Source organism: Drosophila montana, unplaced genomic scaffold (assembly GCF_035044405.1).
Source record: "Drosophila montana isolate Dmon_TW-CO22-7 unplaced genomic scaffold, ASM3504440v1 contig_1687_1, whole genome shotgun sequence".
NCBI lineage: Eukaryota > Metazoa > Arthropoda > Insecta > Diptera > Drosophilidae > Drosophila > Drosophila montana.
In genome coordinates this window covers 1281324-1298121 of record NW_026996616.1, presented here as the reverse complement: position 1 = coordinate 1298121, position 16798 = coordinate 1281324, and the positions used below count along the sequence as shown (strand labels likewise).

At 53.4% G+C, this 16798-nt stretch overlaps 2 protein-coding genes across 4 annotated transcripts; both read right to left on the bottom strand.

Moving 5' to 3' along the window:
• Positions 1-1674: 1674 nt before the first annotated feature.
• On the bottom strand, positions 1675-12489 carry lva (lava lamp). Of its 2 annotated transcripts, none has more exons than XM_064700119.1 (8): positions 12393-12489; positions 11843-12088; positions 11718-11783; positions 7020-11657; positions 3259-5791; positions 3027-3180; positions 2220-2437; positions 1675-2157 (listed from the first exon to the last, which is right to left on the bottom strand). In XM_064700119.1, exons 2-8 carry the CDS (start codon positions 11915-11917, stop codon positions 1988-1990), a joined length of 7854 nt encoding a protein of 2617 aa, XP_064556189.1. In that variant the 5' UTR covers positions 11918-12088; positions 12393-12489; the 3' UTR covers positions 1675-1987. The 2 variants fall into 2 exon arrangements, with proteins under 2 accessions (XP_064556189.1, XP_064556188.1); XM_064700118.1 differs by having other exon boundaries at positions 12314-12447.
• A 445-nt stretch (positions 12490-12934) lies between these two features.
• LOC135440857 (L-asparaginase) lies at positions 12935-15788 on the bottom strand. Of its 2 annotated transcripts, none has more exons than XM_064700234.1 (5): positions 15640-15788; positions 15054-15399; positions 14744-14979; positions 13934-14683; positions 12935-13865 (listed from the first exon to the last, which is right to left on the bottom strand). In XM_064700234.1, exons 2-5 carry the CDS (start codon positions 15316-15318, stop codon positions 13158-13160), a joined length of 1959 nt encoding a protein of 652 aa, XP_064556304.1. In that variant the 5' UTR covers positions 15319-15399; positions 15640-15788; the 3' UTR covers positions 12935-13157. The 2 variants fall into 2 exon arrangements, with proteins under 2 accessions (XP_064556304.1, XP_064556305.1); XM_064700235.1 differs by having other exon boundaries at positions 15648-15719.
• Positions 15789-16798: the final 1010 nt, after the last annotated feature.

Genomic DNA, 16798 nt, shown 5'->3' with positions numbered 1-16798 from the left:
GCCAGAAAGGCCTCAGAAGGAAAATGTCAGTCCCCTACAGGCTAAGCGCACTCCGCACTATCTCTGGATTCCGGACGGTGTCGGACGAGGCGGCCACAGTATTGGCAGGCATGCTGCCGGTAGATATATTGGCCAAGGAAATGGAGAACATATTCAAAGCACGAATAGCGACAGGCGAAGCTGTCTCAATAGACGTCATCCGACGGTCGGAGAGAGCTAAATCAATGGCAACTTGGCAGGAGAGATGGAACACGGCGAACAAGGGGAGATGGACACACAAACTAATCCCCAATCTGGAGCAATGGATTAGGAGACGGAACGGAGAAATTAACTTCCACCTAACGCAGTTTTTTACTGGACACGGCGGGTACAGGAAGTATCTCCACAGGTTCAGGCATGAGGACACCCCGGAGTGTCCGACATGCCCAAATTTGGACGAAGACCCGGAACACGTGCTGTACCAATGCTCGAGGTATAGAGACGCAGTAGGCTCTGTACCCCCACCTGAGGGACTAGTAACGTTCATGCTGGAAGGAGAGGACAACTGGAGGAATATAAGTCAGCTGATAATAGGCATCCAGAGGGATCTGAGACGATGCGAAAAGGAGCGACGAATAATGGAGACTGCCTAAAATAGGCAACCCATCCCCGCGAAGTAATACTTTGCGGTGATCCCGCGGGGAATGTGGTGTGTGAGTGGGGGGTGAGTTTAGTACGTAGGTGTTGACGGAGTCAGCGAATCGTGCATACGGTTGGCCCGGGCCATCAGTATCTTACGAAGATTTTCACCTCCATGCCGTAAGCAAAAAAAAAAAAAAAAAAAAACACACACACACACACACACACACACACACACACACACACACACACACACACACACACACACACACACACACACACTCACACACACACACACACTCACACACACACACACACTCACACACACACACACACACTCACACACACACACACTCACACACACACACTCACACACACACACACTCACACACACACACACTCACACACACACACACTCACACACACACACTCACACACACACACACTCACACACACACACACTCACACACACACACACATATGTACATACATATGTACACACATATGTACACACATATGTACACACATACATACATACACACTAATGTACAACATACATATGCACATACATACAAACATATGTTCATGCGTACATACATACATACATATGTACCTACAACAACAACAAAAAAAAAAACAAAAAAAAGCCACTACACTACCAGCAAAGCATGGAAAACTGCACAGCCTACTTGAACTCTTGAGAATCGAGGAGAAGAGCACTTGGTAGAAAGGCGTTACATTTAAATTTGCAGCACAGCGACAAATAAGCTTGGTCTGCGTTTGGTCTTAGAAAACAAACATGCATGCATACATATACATATACATATATGCATACATACATACATGCATACGCTAACACACATACATACGCACACAAGCGCATACATACATACCTACCCATATATAATACCTATATCCCTTCGTACAAAATACTTGTATGTTATATAGTACTACTTTATCTATGTATTATAGACGTTTTATATAGTATTATATATGTATTATATATGTATTTTATATATAGGAATAAAACATTAAATTTAAATATTATTTACGTTCGTTTTTATATTCATATGTTTCTAGTTGTTTTTTCTCCTTTTTTTTTTGTTTTTTTTTTTACAATTTTTACATATCTACAACATAAAACGTGGGCGCGGGCCTCAATTCGGGAATAGTTGATCTCATATTTTTGTTGTTTGTTTGTTTGTTTTTTCGTTTTTCTTTTGCTGTTTTTCTTTTACATCTTTCTTTGTTTACATTCAGCCAAGGTACACAATATAGAACTCTTATGCTAGGTTGTTTAAATCGATAATTATTTCGCCTCAGTCAACTTGGCGCAACGCTGGCGACGCTGGCGACGCTTGGCGAGCTGCTAGTTGCTCGCCGGAGGATGCGACGACGACGACGACGACGGCTGCTGCTGCTGCTGCTGCTGGGGGGAGGACAGGCTATGTGGCGTCTGTGGCGCCTCGTCCTCGCTCTTGTTGTTTCCCAATATCCAGTCCATAAGCAGCATGGAAGGGGAGCGCAGCGCAGGTTGACCTGGCCAAGATTATAATTGAATTAATATCGTTATTTAGAGGAATCTTAAGAATGTCACCTACTTGGATCCACATCGAGCTGCTGCTGCGGCTGCTGCGCAGGAGGAGTAGGACTAGGCAGAGCTGTTGTCACTGGAGACGTGCCGGCTGCTGCTGCTCCGGCTGTTGGCGCCGCCTTCGCCATGTCCCGCTGCAGCTGAACCATCTGTTGCAGTCGCTGCTCGCGCTCGTCCACAATTGCCTTGTCCTTGGAATGCTTCACCGTTTGCAGCTCGGCCAATCTGTGGGCAACAATATATGAACTATTAGTTAATCTGGGTATTCTGAGACTGAGACTTTATTGGCGGAAGAGAAGACTCCGAGCAGAATATTCCACAATCCCTGTTATAGTCATCACAGAGAACTCTGAAGAGAAGATGAATTTGCTAGTCAACATAGAAGAGTCGATTTCAAGCAAGCTTAATCATCAGATGTGGAGTAGGAGGAAAGAATTATTTCTGCGCAGATTCAAGTCTGCCTTGGTGAATAGTATATTGTGAGAACTCAAGTTTAGGTCGTAGATATATATATGTATATATATAAGGGATCTTTGTCGTGCACGGATCGTCGAACTCCTTTTGACGCTTTTGATCGCTTGATGAAACCCAAAATAAAATTCTGGCCTTATTGAGCACGATCGGGATGTAAGAAACCAATTGGGAAGGGTCATTGATGAAGTCGTAAGAGTAAAGATTAGCTGGCCAAGATGCCTAGCTGGAGGATGACTACACCAGGAGGATGAAGTCACCCTTGGCTTCTCTTACGCAGAGATGCAGTTCAAGCGATTGACCGGAATTCGGGACTTATCTAGTCTAGTCATTCGGGACTTACTTCTGCTTCAGATCGCTGCCGCTGGCAGCTGGGGACACGGCGAGATCGCCGCTGCTGCTGCTGCTCCTCACGCTCAGCTGTAGGTTGGGGCTGCCCAAGGCCGCCGCCGCCGTCGTCGTCGGTGCCGCCGGCGAGATGGAGGAGGGTGCGCCAGCTGCATGAATGGGGAATATTAAAAGGAATTAGTTGAAGAGCAGCTGTATGTGTGTGTGTGTGTGTGGACAAGACTTACTGCGCTCGGCCTCCAGTTGGCGCAGCGTGTCCGAGAGCTTGAGCTGCAGATGATCGCGCTCCTCGAGCAGCTGCACTAGCTCCACGATCATCTCCTCGACGCGCATGTCTCGCTGATGGAGCATCATGAGCGCATAGTCCAGATCCGATTTGGGCACAAGCTCCGCCGACTGCGGATCCGAGCTGTTGCCCGCTGCTGTCGATCCGCTCGGATTGCCGCCGCCGCCGAGCGTATTCTGCAGCCGGAAGGGATCGTATTGGGAGGCGAGACGTGCATATTCAGCGGAACGTATCGCCAGCTGTTCCTTCAATGTCACAATTTCCATTTCCTGCGTCTCCAGCGCTCGCTGCATCTTCACCAGCATCTCGTCGACGTCCGTTGGCTCCTCCGCCTTTTCTGCCGGAGATTGGGCCGCATCTGCCGTCAGCTGTTCGATCTTCGCCTGGTAATCGGCCTCGCGCTGCGCCAGATGCTCCTGCCAAATGCTGGCCACCTCGCTGCACTTTTGCTCCACCAGCGCCTCCCACTGCTTGTTCAGTGCCCCGATATCGGATTGTGGCTCCGCCTGCTGCTCCACCTGCTGCTCCGCCTGCTGCTGCTGGAGCTGCTCCAGCGTTTTGCGCAGCTCGGTTATCTCAATGGTTTTCGTGTCCAGCTCGAGCAGGGCTTGCTTCATTTTGTCCTCCAGCTCTAGGCTGGCGAGCACATGATTGTTGAGCACGCGCAGCTCCTCCTCCATGTCGGACTTCTCCTGCTGCTGCTGCTCGCACTGGCGACGCAGCTGCTCCAGTTCCTCGGCCGGCTGAGCTGCCGCCTGGCTGGCCTGCTGCTGCTGCTCCAGCTTGTCCTCCTCGAGCTGCTTGACTTGGATGCGCAGCAGCTGCAGCTCCTGGTTCTTGGTTAGAATCTCCAGCACCAGCTTTTCGGTTTGATCCTCGCGCATTAGGTCCTCGATGCGCTGCTTCAGATGCACAATTTCCGATTCCTTTTCCTGCAACAGCGCCCGGCTCTCATCATCACTGGCTGCAGTTGCAGTCGCAGCTGGCGGCGTCGTTACCATCGCCGGCAGCTCGAGCTGCTTGGCCCTGAGCTCAGCCAGCTGCAGCTGCAGCTGCTGGCACTCCTGCTCCGCCTGCAGCTTCTCGAGCTCCGCCTGCTGCTTCTCCTGCTTCACCTGTTGCTTCTCGAGCTCCACTTGGTGTTTCACCTGCTCCACCTGCTGCTCCACCTGCTGCTCCGCCTGCTGCTTCAGCTGCTCCACCTGCTGCTTCAGCTGCTCCGCCTGCTGGTCATGTGCCTCCTCCAGCTGCGCTTGCAGCTGCTCCCGTTCGCGCTGCGCCCGCTGCTTCTCCTGCTGCAGCTGTGCCAACAGCTCCTGGCACTCGCTGTTCAGCTCCTGGTTCTCGGCCTGTAAATTCTCAATGGTTGCACGTGCTGCATCCGCCGCATCCGCTGCATCATCAGCGATGGGCGTGGGCGTGGCTGTCACTTCGTCCCAGCTCTCGAGCTGCTCGAGCTTCTGCTGGAGCTCGCGTATGCGCGTCTGATACATTTGGACCTCGCGATCCTGGCGCTCCTTGAGCTCGGCCATGCGCTCGTTGCCGGCGGTTAGCACATCGATGCGCTTCACTAGCTTCTCCTTTTCGAGCGTTTGCTGTTGGAGCAGCTCCTCGGTCTTGGCCTGACGCGTCTCCTGCAGCTGCAGCTGCAGCTTCAGCTCGTCCATGATGGCGCCGTCCAGTTCGTTGTTGTTGTCCTTGCGCGCCGCCTCCTGCTGCTCCTTGCTGCGGTACTCCTTGACGCACTTCATCAGCTTGGCGGTCTTCGTCTGCAGCTTCGCCTTCTGCGCCTCCAGCTCCTCGATGCGCGCATGCAGCGCTGCATTCACATCTGTCAGCTGCTGCTCCTGCTCCTGCTGCTCGGCTCCGGCATTTGCCCACGGATCCTCGTCCACGTCCACGGCCCAGTCGATGGCCAGCTCCAGCTGCTGCTGCTGCTCCTGCTGCTGCTGCTCTGGCTGGCAGAGATACGCCTTCTTTGGCGTTATGAGCTGCTCGACGACGGGCTCGCTCTGCGGCAGACCCAGCTCCTGTTGGGATCTGGCAACGGCTGCATCCGGCACCGTCTCACCGACGCCGCCGCCGCTGCCGCCAAAGAACATGTCCAGGGTGGGCGGCTGTATTAGCTGCTCGATGGCCGCGAGACGTTCGCGCTCCTCGGCAGCGGCGCGCAGCTGGTCCAGCTCCTGTTCCCGTTCGGCCAGCAGCCGCTCCAGTTGGACGCGCTGCTCCTCGTGCTCGGCCAGCGCTTGGTTGCGCGCCACCAGCTGCGACTCCAGCTCCTTGGCGTGCTTCTCCAGATCGGACACGTTGCGCTGCAGATTCTCGATGCTCCGATCGCTCGACTCACCCTGTGCCACGCCCACATTCTGTGTGCTCATCTGCAGCGGTTGGGCGACAATCTCGTCGAAGGGCGAGGGCGCCGCCGCCGCATCGCCGCCAAAGAACATGGCGGGCGCGGGCAATGGCAAACTCTGCGAAAATAAATCCAATCAGTTCCGGCAAATAAATGAGGCGGGGTAATCGGAGGGGAAGGGGAATAGGGAAGGGGGAGACGGAGACGGTTGGACGGGGATTAGATTCGCCTGAGACACCGCAAAGCAAAGCAGCAAAGCTGAACCGGTTCGCAAAACTATCTCTAACCGTTATCAAACCGGTTATTTGAACAAGGATTTCTTCTCTAGGAATATCATCTAACTGAACTGGAACCGGTTCATAGCGAAATACACCTGAACCGGTTCGCAAACGGTCTTTTGCCTGTTCCTTGAACTGGTTTTAAAAAAATATGAATTGTGCCAGATAAAACCGAAAGCGGTTTCAATAAAAACACAGCTAAAACGGTTCAAAAAAAACTATGTTGAACCGGTTTATTGATCTGGATTTCTTTTCTAGGAATTGCATCTAACTGAACTGAACCGGTTCATCGGTTCAGAACTCAACCGAACCGGTTTGAAAAAAACTAAATTGAACCGGTTATTTGAACGGATTTTTATCACCCAATAAAGCCTGAACCGGTTCGTAAAATTATTATTAATCGTTATAGAACTAGAAACGTTTAAAAAAAAATACACAGCTGAACGAGTTTGCAATGAAAATAATTTTGAACCGTTGATTTGAAGTATTTACAGTAGTTAACCGGTTCAGAGTAAGCCACAACTGAACCGGTTGCTAGTTTGTAACAATTAAACCTAATTTTGTTGTACGGCAATTAAGTTGAATATAACTTAAACTGGTTATCGACGAATTGGCAACTCGAACCGGTTCAAACGGAACCGATTTCCATGCACGGTTCACTAAGTCTTCTGCCTAATCAAAACAAAACCGATTGTACGATAATTCAAAAAACGATTTGAACCAGTTTTGAGCTCAACTTAAAGCGGTTCGAGACCCAAATCATTTGAGAATTGATAAATTGGAAAAATATTCTTGTTTACCTTTAGCAGAATGAAATTTTCAAATTTATCTTTAAACTTAAAAAAGTTGATTTTAAGACTTTGTTCTTCATTAGCATAACTCGAGAACTATTCGAGCCAGATGCACGAAACTTGGGATGTGGGTTAAGTTTTCGGACACCGGCCCGTATTTTCCTATTTCGAAGAGATCAGACTTGAGGCAGCCAAGTTAAACGAGACTGCCCCATAAATGGGCTCCGTTAACGGGCAGAGGGGAGAGAGCAGTCTTTTTTGTTGTTCAGCTACATACCTGCTCCGCGGACACTGGAACTTGGCCAGGGTCAGGATCAGGTATGGACCAGGCCATCCAATCGTCAGCTGGAACCGGAGCTGGAGCTAGAGCTAGCTGCTCGGCTTGCTCGTCGAGCTGGGCGAGCTTCTCGGCGAGTCGGTTGGTCTCCGTCTCGATGTGGACCTGGTCGTCGGTCTGGTTGTGCGTGCCCAGATCGGCGATCTGTTGCTGGAGCGCCCGCAGCTGCTGGTTGGACTGCATACGGAGCTGCTGCATCTGCTGCACATTCCGCTGGCTGCTGTCAAGCAGCTGGAGTCGTTCGCGCTCCAGCTCGGCAAGCTCCTCGTTGAGGCGGGCCAGCTGCTCGTCGCGTTGCTGCAGCTGCTCCTGGGCGCGCTCCAGCTGATGGGTAAGCTCACGCGTCTGCGCCGTGGCCCGTTCCATATGTGCGCTCAGATCGCAGTCGAGCTCGTCCAGCTCGCTGGCCTTGGCCGCCAGCTTGGCATCGTAGACCTGTCGCTGGCGCTGCAGCTCCTGGTTGCGCTGCTCCAGCTGTGTGCGCAGCTCGTGCAGCTCCTGGTCGCGCTCCTCCTGCGCCAGCTGGGCTTGCTGCGTCAGTTGCTTGTGCCGCGCCAGGAGCGCATCGTGCGCAGCCTGGAGTGCGAGCATTTGTTCGCGCGCCTCCTGCGCCTCGCTGGCGAGCCGCTGCAGCTGCTCGCTTTGGCTGAGCTCGCGCTCCGCCAGCTGCTGGAGGCGTGCGGCGAGATGCGCCTCGTTCTCGGCCCGCTGCTGCTCGACCATTTGCAGCTGTTGCTCGAGCAGCTGCAGCTCCTCCTTGCCGCTCAGTTCGTGCCCCTGCAGCACAGCGGCCCGATCCTCGAGTGCCGTGCACTTGGTCTGCAATTCGGCATTCTGCGCCTCCACCGACTCGATATAGGATTGATCCTGCTGCAGCTTGAGCTGGATGCCCGAGTGCAGCGTCTCCAGCCGGGCGTAGGCCATCTCAAAGTTGATCTTGTCCTCCCTGAGCTGGTCGCTCTGCGCCTGCAGCTGCTGCACCTGGAGCAGCATCATCGAATGCTTCAACTCCTCATCCTCGGACTGGGCCTGCAGCTGGACACGCAGCTCGGCAAGCTCCCGCTGCAGGTTCTGGATGGTGGCGTTGCGCTGCTTGATCACCTCCTTGGACTTGTCGAACTTCAGGGATTTCTGCTCCAACTGGCGGCGCAGCTCCTCGCTGCTGGTCTGCTCGGCAAGGGACAGCTCCAGCTGGTAGCTTTCCTGGCGCAGCGCCGTATTGGCGTGCACCGTGTTCTGCAGCTCGACCTGGAGGCGTTCCACCTCCTCCTTGAGCTTGGCCAGCTTGGGTTGTTGCTTGAGCAGCTGCTGCTGCAGCTCCTTGTTCTCCAGCTGGGCCTGCTGCTGCGCCTGCTCCAGCTCCGCTTGGAGGCGCTGCTTTTGGTCGCGCAGCTCCGCCGAGTTGGCCTGCTCCTGCTGCAGCTCCACCTGCCGCTTCTTAAGATTCAAGGCATATTTCTTGAGCTTGTCGCGCAGCTCCTTGTTGCGCGACTCGCTCTGCTCCAGCTCCTGCTGGCACTGCTGCAGCTCCAGCAGCTTCAGCTGCGTCTCGTACTCGCCCTCGCTGTAGCTCTCGATCAGCTGTTGCTTCTGCTCGGCGACCAAAGCCTGCAGTATGCTCTGCTCCCCCTCCAGCGTCTCGATGCGCGACTGAAGCTCTCGGCGCAGACGCTGCTGCTGCTCCATGTGCTTCTCGTGGGCCATTTCGCTGTTGTTCAGCGTCTGATCGTACTGCTCCGCCTGCAGCTGCAGCTGCACCAGCTCCGCGCTCTGGCTGCCAATCAGCTGCAGGTGCTCCGTTTCGCCGGCGCGCAGTTCCGCAATGATCGACTCCAGCTGGGCCAGCTGCTGTTGCTGCTCCGCTATAAGGGATTCTCGCTCCCGCTCCCTTTCCTTCTCCCGCTCCTGTTCCCTTTCCTTCTCCCGCTCCTGTTCCTGCTCCCGCTCCCACTCCTCGTCGAGCTTGTGGCCTATTGCCCGCTTGGACAGCTGCTCCGACGTCGACTCGCAGCTGTCGCGCATCTCGTCCAGCTCCGCTTGGAGCGCTGCCAGGGCGGCCTTCAGCTCGGCATTCTGTGCATTGAGCTGTTCGTATTCCGCGAGAGCTTTGCCATTGGGCGCAGTGACAGCGACAACGGTTTCGACGACGGTGACCGTCTCCACCGCGGTGCTGGCCTCCTTGACCTTGTGCAGCAGCTCCGAGAGCTGGCTGTGCACATTTTTGGCCTCCTTGGCCAGTTTCTTGGACACGTTCAGCTTGGCGTTGCGATCGTTGGCCTTGCGATAGGCATCCAGCTCGGAGCTGAGCTTGGAGAGGGAACGTTCGCATTTGTCGAAGAGCGCGGCGCCGCCAGAGCCGCAGTCGAGGGCGGCGACCACCTCCGAGGAGCGTTGCATGGAGCTCAGCTCCTGCGAGAGATTCGACGATTTGTCGCTTAACTGCAGCGACAGCTGTTGCTTATCCCGCTGCAGTTCCTCCAGCTGTGCCTGCAGCGAGCCACGCTCCGCCAGCAGCTGCTCCTGCGTCGTCTGCAGCTGGACTTGGAGCTGGGCATTCTGCGCCTGCAGCTGCTCCATTTTGGCGAGCACCTCGCGCCGCTCGCTGGTGAAGAGCTCAATCTTCTGGAGCAGCTCGTCGCTCTCGTTGCGCAGCTGGGCGAGACTCTCGTTGACCTCCAGCTCGGGCCCCGCCGCCACCAGATCCGTTTGGGTGAGCTCGCTCACAAAGCTCGGCAGCCGAACAGGCGCAGCGGCTGGCTCTTGTCCAGCTCCAACATTAGGGTCAACTCCAGCTCCAGCTCCATCTCCGTCTCCGACGGCAGCTGGATCAGCCGGACTGAAGCGTCGATCTGTGGGTCGTTCGACAATCTCGATGGACTCCGCAGAGCTGGAGGAGCTCAGCTTCTCCAGCTTGTCCAGCAGCTCCATGTTCTCGTTGATGTAGTGGCTGAGCTTCTTGTCGAGCGCCTCCTTCTCGGACTGCAGCGTCTGCAGCTGTTGGCGCTGCTCGTTGGCCTCCGCCTCCAGTTGTTGGACGCGCTGCGACAGCTGCTCCTCTAGCTGCACCTCGCTCAGTTCGGATTCGACGCGTGCCGCGGCGCTGCCCATTTGCAGCGCTGCCAGTGCCTGCTGCAGCTCCTCCTTCTGCTCCTCCAGCAGGCGTATCGTCTCGTCGTTTTGGCCAGCTGTGGCCGTGGATTTGCTCACCAGCTGCTGCTGGTGCTGGTGCTGCTGCTGCTGATCCTCCTCCACCTGTTGCTCCCGTTCGACATGGGCCAGCTGCCACTGGCCCTTCTCATCCTCGAGCACCGTGATGCGCTGCTGCAGCTGCTCATTTTCGGCCGTCAATCGCAGTAGCTCCTGCTGCGCATCCTGGCCCTGCAGCTGCTGCAGCTGCTTCTCGGCCTGCTTGCACTTGAGCTTCAGCTTGATGTTGCTCTTGTTGCACTCGTCCAGCTTCTGCTTGAGCTGCTGCAGCTGCAGCTGCTCGCTGGCCGCCGCCTCCTCGTCCTGGAAGAGCGGCTTGCTCTTGACGCTCTGCGCCAGCCGCTCCTCGAGCACGCGCAAATTGACATTGAGCACATTCAGCTCGGTGGTCTTCTCCGCCAGCTGTTCGTTCTGCGTCTCGATAATCGCCTCCAGCTCGGCCAAACGTTGCGTTTCGCTGCCAGCGCTGGGCTCATCCAGCTCCTCCAGCTGCTGCTGCTGCTGCTGCTCCAGCAATTGTTGCTGCAGCTCCTGCAGCTGCTTGGCCAGCTCCACATTGACCTGCGCATCGGTTGAGACGGCCTGGCTCTGCTGCTGTTCGAGCAGCTGCTCGCGTGCGCTGTGCAGCTCGAGGCGCAGCGTCTCTAGCATTTCGCTGCTGTGCTCCAGCTCGGCGTTGCGCGTGCGCAGCTGCTCGATCTCGGCGTGCAGGCGGGTGTTCTCCTGCTCGGCCAGCGGGCGTTCGCTCGCCTCCAGCTGTTGTATGTGCTGTTCGCGCTGCGCCAGTTCGTGGCGCAGCTCGTGCAGTTCCTGCTGCAGCTCCTGCTCCTTGCGGCCCTGCTTCATCTCGATCAGCTTCATCTTGTTCTTCAGCAGCTTCAGGCGACCCTCCTCGCTGGCCGGCTGCGCCTGCGCCTGCTGTTGCTGCTGCTGCAGATCCGCCGCGGAACGATGCCGCGACACGGGCGCCGGCGTCGCCGCCGCCGCCGCTGCAGCCGCGGCGCGCAGATCGCTCATCGAGGAGCCCAGCTCGCTGCTGGTGCTCAGACGGAGGCCCGTCTTGACCGACTGCAGCGATTTGGCCATGTCACGTTTGCGCTGCTCGAGCAGCGCACGATTCTGTTCGGTGCGCTGGTTGAGCATTTGCAGCTTCTCGCTGCCGCTGTACTCCAGCTGGTCGGCCAGCTTGGTGGGCGTGACCAGCGGCGTGGAGGACAGCAGCTGCTGGCCCGGCGAGCCCTTCAGCATGGTCAGCTTCTGGCCCAGCGACTTGAGCGATTCCATGGAATCACTTAGGCTGGACTTGAGTGGAGCGCCAGCGCCATCCTCGGATTTGCGCAGCGCGCGCTCACGCAACGCCGTGAGACGTTCCTGTTCAGAGTAGAGTCCGGCATGAATAAAAGGCTAGCATATGGGACATGGTAAGCTTACCTGTTGCTTGAACAGATTCTCGCGCAGGCTGTCCAGGCGTGCCTTGCCGCCGCCGCCAGTTGTCGCCTGTCGGAAAAGTCGGAAATGTTGAAAGAAGGGAAAGTGGAATGAAGCAGACATTTTACCTGGCCAAGTGATAAATCCGTGGAGCTGCTGTCATCGGCATCCTCCGGCTCCACCGTGCCCCTGTGCCCGGGCATTACAAACCAAATGCAACTAGCTAAATGCGCTTAAAAACAAAAACAACAACAACAACAAAAAACAGAGGGGGAAAACAAAAAATAAAACCGCACTGGCTATCTCCGGCGGGGATATATCCAATGTCGTCGCGTGTGTTTCGTGAGGTTCGTCCTGCTAGCTATCGACATTGACTGCAATGATGGAAGGACATGTATTTGATATATAAAATATATACAATCTATATTTAATTCAATTTGAGGCCGTTGGCAAATTTTGGCCAGAATTCGTGGCACTGACGTGTGCACTTCTTCGTTGTGTGCGTGCGTGCGTGTGCGTACGTGTGTGTACATCTATACGAAACAGTAGCACACACATCCACGTCACACACACACACACACACACTCAGTCGTTCGTACGTTATTTCAATAGGCAACTCGATTTCCTGCCACAATTATTAACAATTTTTGCACTGCATTTCATTGAAAATTCATTTACCAATTGTAATTAAGCAATGCTAACAAAAAAAACTTAAACACCAGGGCTTCAAAGTCGTTGTTACTGCCCTTGGTTTGCAATTACAGGGTTGTTCTCACCACTTCGATATCGATACAGTGTTGTTAAATGCGATAGTATCGATTAAATCGCATAATTAATCGTTTATAGTGTCAGTTAGTGTTTCATGTACTCAATTATTTGTTTATGTTGGTTTTAGACTGATTTGAATAAATTAAAGAATTCAAAATTTTGTATATATTGAAGGGGATAAAAAGGAGCTATGTTAAGAGAGAATACCCGTTGAAATACATATAGTTATATGTGTGTACACGCTAAATATATGAAAGCACATAAAAAAAAAAAGCTATCGCAGATGTAGGAACAACAACGACTGGACTAGAAATTCATTATAAATACATTTTTGGGAATATAAAGAAGGAAGTATGGTAAGTTTATTTTGACAAGCGATGAAACGTGAAGACTAGCCCGCAAACTGGCATTTATCGATGCTTTCTAATATTTGAAAATAAATTGTTATCGAATTTACAATCGGAATATATATCGCTGCTTTTTAATAACCGTTTATTTCGAGTACATGAGAATTCCCGTTAAAACATATATGAAATGCACCTAAAAAAAAAGCTATTGCACATGTAGGAACAAAAACAACTGGACTAGACAGCTCCAGGTACGCACAATGAGAGAGAAAGAGATAGATAGATGAGGTAAATTTAAGTAATCCGGCCGTCATTTAAGGCATCCGGTTCAGCTTCTAGTTTCCAATAGACGCACAATTTCCGGATGAGCGCCACGTTTGGCATAGTCCAACGGCGTCAGACCAAGCATATCCTTAGGCTCGCCATTCTCCCTGTAGGCCATGAGGTACTGCACCAGCTCGACATAGCCATGCAGGGCGGCCACATGCAGCGCGGTGCGGCCCGAGGGATCGGGCAGGCAGAGATCGGCGCCGGCCAGCTGAAACGATTGCAGACGCCGCAGAGCGCCACGTGCAGCAGCGGCGCACAACTGTTCGCCAACGGCACGCGAGGAGCCGGTCAAATGGGCGCCACAGCTGATCAGCAGCTGGATGATCTCATGGTTATCGGTGGCAACTGCCTCCTGGAGGGGCGTACGCTCGCACAGATCGCGTATGTGGACGGAGACGCCGTTCTGCAGCAGATGCCGCACGATATCCGTGTCGCCCAGCTGGCAGGCCAGATGGAGGGCAGTGCGCTGGTCATGATTGGTGCCCGACAAATCGGCGCCGTATGCCTTCAGGTTGTTCAGCTTCTTGAGGTCGCCCTCGTAGACGGCCGCATTGATCATGGCCGGAAACAAGGTGGCGCCCAGCTGATCGAGCTCCTGCGGCGAGGACAAGTGCAGCGAGCGTGCGACAGCATCGACCAGATCGTAATCCTTCATCGTGTGCGCCGCAACGGAGGTCAGTTCGCCGCGCAGATTCGCCTGCATCATCTGGGGGGATACAACAGGGATTAGTGCGATTAGATGCAGAGAGAGGCAGAGAGAGTCGTATGACTCACCTGTTTCTTCACGTCCAGCGACCAGTCCGTCTTGCCAATGACGTAGGCCAGCTTGGTGAGGGCCGCCTCCGGCGTCATATCGTAGCCGGGTATGACGCCGACGTCGAAGAGCACCTTGCCGGTGTCATAGATCTCGGCGACGGAGCCGTTCGGGCACTGGGTGCAGTTGATGATTATGACGCCGCGTTCGGCGGCGGCGCGCAGCTCATCGATGAGGTCCTTGCGATTGGAGGGCATGTTGCCGGAGCCAAACGATTGGAGCACCACGCCGCGCATGGGCGGCGCCAGGAAGGCGCGAAACGTGGCCAATGAAATGCTGGGAAAGATGCGCAACAGCCCAACATTCTCGTCCAGCTGCGAATGCACACAGAATCTCTCCACGCTGCACGGCCGAAAGATCAGACGATAATCGACATTCACGCTGATCCCGATCTGCGCCAGCGGCGGCACATTCGGCGAATCGAACGCGTCCAGCGAATTGGAGCTGACCTTGACCGTCCGATTGCCGCGCAGCAGCTTGTTGCCAAAGAAGATGCACACCTCCGGTATTACATAGTTGCCGGCAATGATCAAAGCGGACGTGAAGTTGTCCTTGCCGTCGGTGCGCGTCTCAAAGATCGGCAGCTGGGAGCCCGTTATGATCACCGTCTTGCCCAGATTCTCCAGCATAAAGGACAGCGCCGAGGCGGTATACGACAACGTATCCGTGCCATGCAGCACTACGAATCCGTCAAAGAACTCGTACGATTGCTGGAAGGGAGGGAGGGGGAGATTAGAGGGTATCTGCAAGTCGAGCACGATGAGACTCACATGGATATCCTTGGCAATGCGCGCCCAATCGTCCATGGTCATGTTGCTGGAGTCGAGCAGCGGCGAATATTCCGTCACCTGATAGATAATCCGCCGCGATTCGCCCTGCACAAAGGGCAGGACGAGCGGCGCCAAAGATGCGCTTGCTCCAAAATGCCGCTGGGCATAATCCTCATCATGTATATTGGGATACTTGCGTATGAGCCGGACCAGGGCGTTCGGTATCGGCGCCAGCACTGCCAGGAGAGAGAGGAGAGCGATGATTAGAAGGAGAGGGAGAGAGAGATAGAGAGAGATGGATGGACTGCACCGTGGCGCTCGTTGCGCATCATGCCGATGGTGCCGCCCGTGTAGATGACACGGACGCGCGCCTCCTTCGCCTCGGCGGCGATCATCAGGCTGCCGGCGCTCACGTTCCGTCGCATCGGTGGCGTCTGGTAGCTCGGAGAGGCGGGCACCGATTGATCCGGCGGCGACTTGGTTGCCGGCGCCTGTTTAATGCATATGCCCGGCGGAGGGGGCGGGGGCTGGCTGCTGGGTGGCATGCCGTCGGGCTGATCACCGTTAGTGGACATTGCAAGGTCACGCGTGGGGTCAACAATTAACCGTTCGTCCGAATGCGCCAACTAATCGCACAGATCTGTGCGCAACGTTTTCTACAAAATAATATATACATTAAATAAATTACAAGCCGGCCAGGGTGTGCGTGTGTGTGTGCCTGTGTGTGTGTGTGTGTGTGTGTGGCAGGTGTTTGTTTAAACAATTTGTTATCGAGCTAACGGCTTAGTTCGAACGCACTTGCGATATTTTTTTTAATTGCGTTGGCCGTGCAAATTAAAAAAAGCAATATCTGATTCAGATAAAAGTTATATTTGTTTAAAAAAATACATATTTACTTGCGCACATGTGTGTGTAAGTTCCCCTCTGTGTGCGTGTGTGTGCGTGTGTGTACAACTATTTGCCAGCGTTGCCATTGCGTAATGCGTTAGACAGCTGCTGCGCATTTATACACCCAACAGTCTGGCAGCGCTGCGCGCCAGTGTGGCCAGCCTGGCGCATTCAAGTGGTGCGCAACTTGGCTAAGTTGCTCGTGTGTAGACTGGAATGTAGATTGAAGCGTGGTGAAAATTGAAAATTTGGTATTGTGTTTGAAATCTAACGGAAGTTTCGACACTGCCAAAAGGGGGCGGGCCCCTGCACCAAGCAATTCGTTTGCGCAACACGATGTTTGTGCAAGCTACAAAAGCAAAACGTACAAATTTGTGCATTTTAATGGTCGCCGGTTCGATTCACGGTTCGGTTTGTGATAAGCTGCGCTTCCGCCACTTGAAGCCAGCTTTTAAGTAATTTACCTCATTTTTTTTTAAATAAATTTTTTTGTTTATTTGTCGGAATTTACTTATAAATTTTAATTGGCGTTTGTTCAAAAACTCCCGAATTTTACACAATTTTACAAAAATTAAAATTTGTTTTAAATGCTTTTTATTTACTTTATCTTTTTTTCATCATTTTTTGAAGAAAATTAAACAAATATTTACAATTTTTTGCAAATGAATCAAAAAGTACAAAATGGGCAATTGGTTTGCGCAAACAGCAATTTGCGCAAGCGGCTTGTCTAGTCTACAAAATAAGCGATTGAAGCGCCTTGCCAGAGCGACAAGTAGGGGTATTCATGTCCCGATAACAACAATATTTTCGGCAAATCAAATATAAAAATATAAGCTCAGACGAATTCTCTTAGCTTGAATTAATTCTATCGAAGAGAAACATGAAAATGTCAAATATCGATATATTACACGATTTCGATATATATTCATTGGACTATCGAAATTTATCGAGCACCCCTAACAACAACTTAATGCTGAGAACTGGAATAATAACCCAGCCAGCTGCTGCTGCTGCTGCTGCAGTAACTTTCGTCTAATGACACTTTCAATAAAGGCCATAAACGGCAACTGCAATTGCGAGCCAAGGCATCTTCAAGATGGCAAATGATTCTCCTGTAATACCCTGCATCCACTGCAAATGGCCCCAAAAATGAGGAGGGGGGGGGGG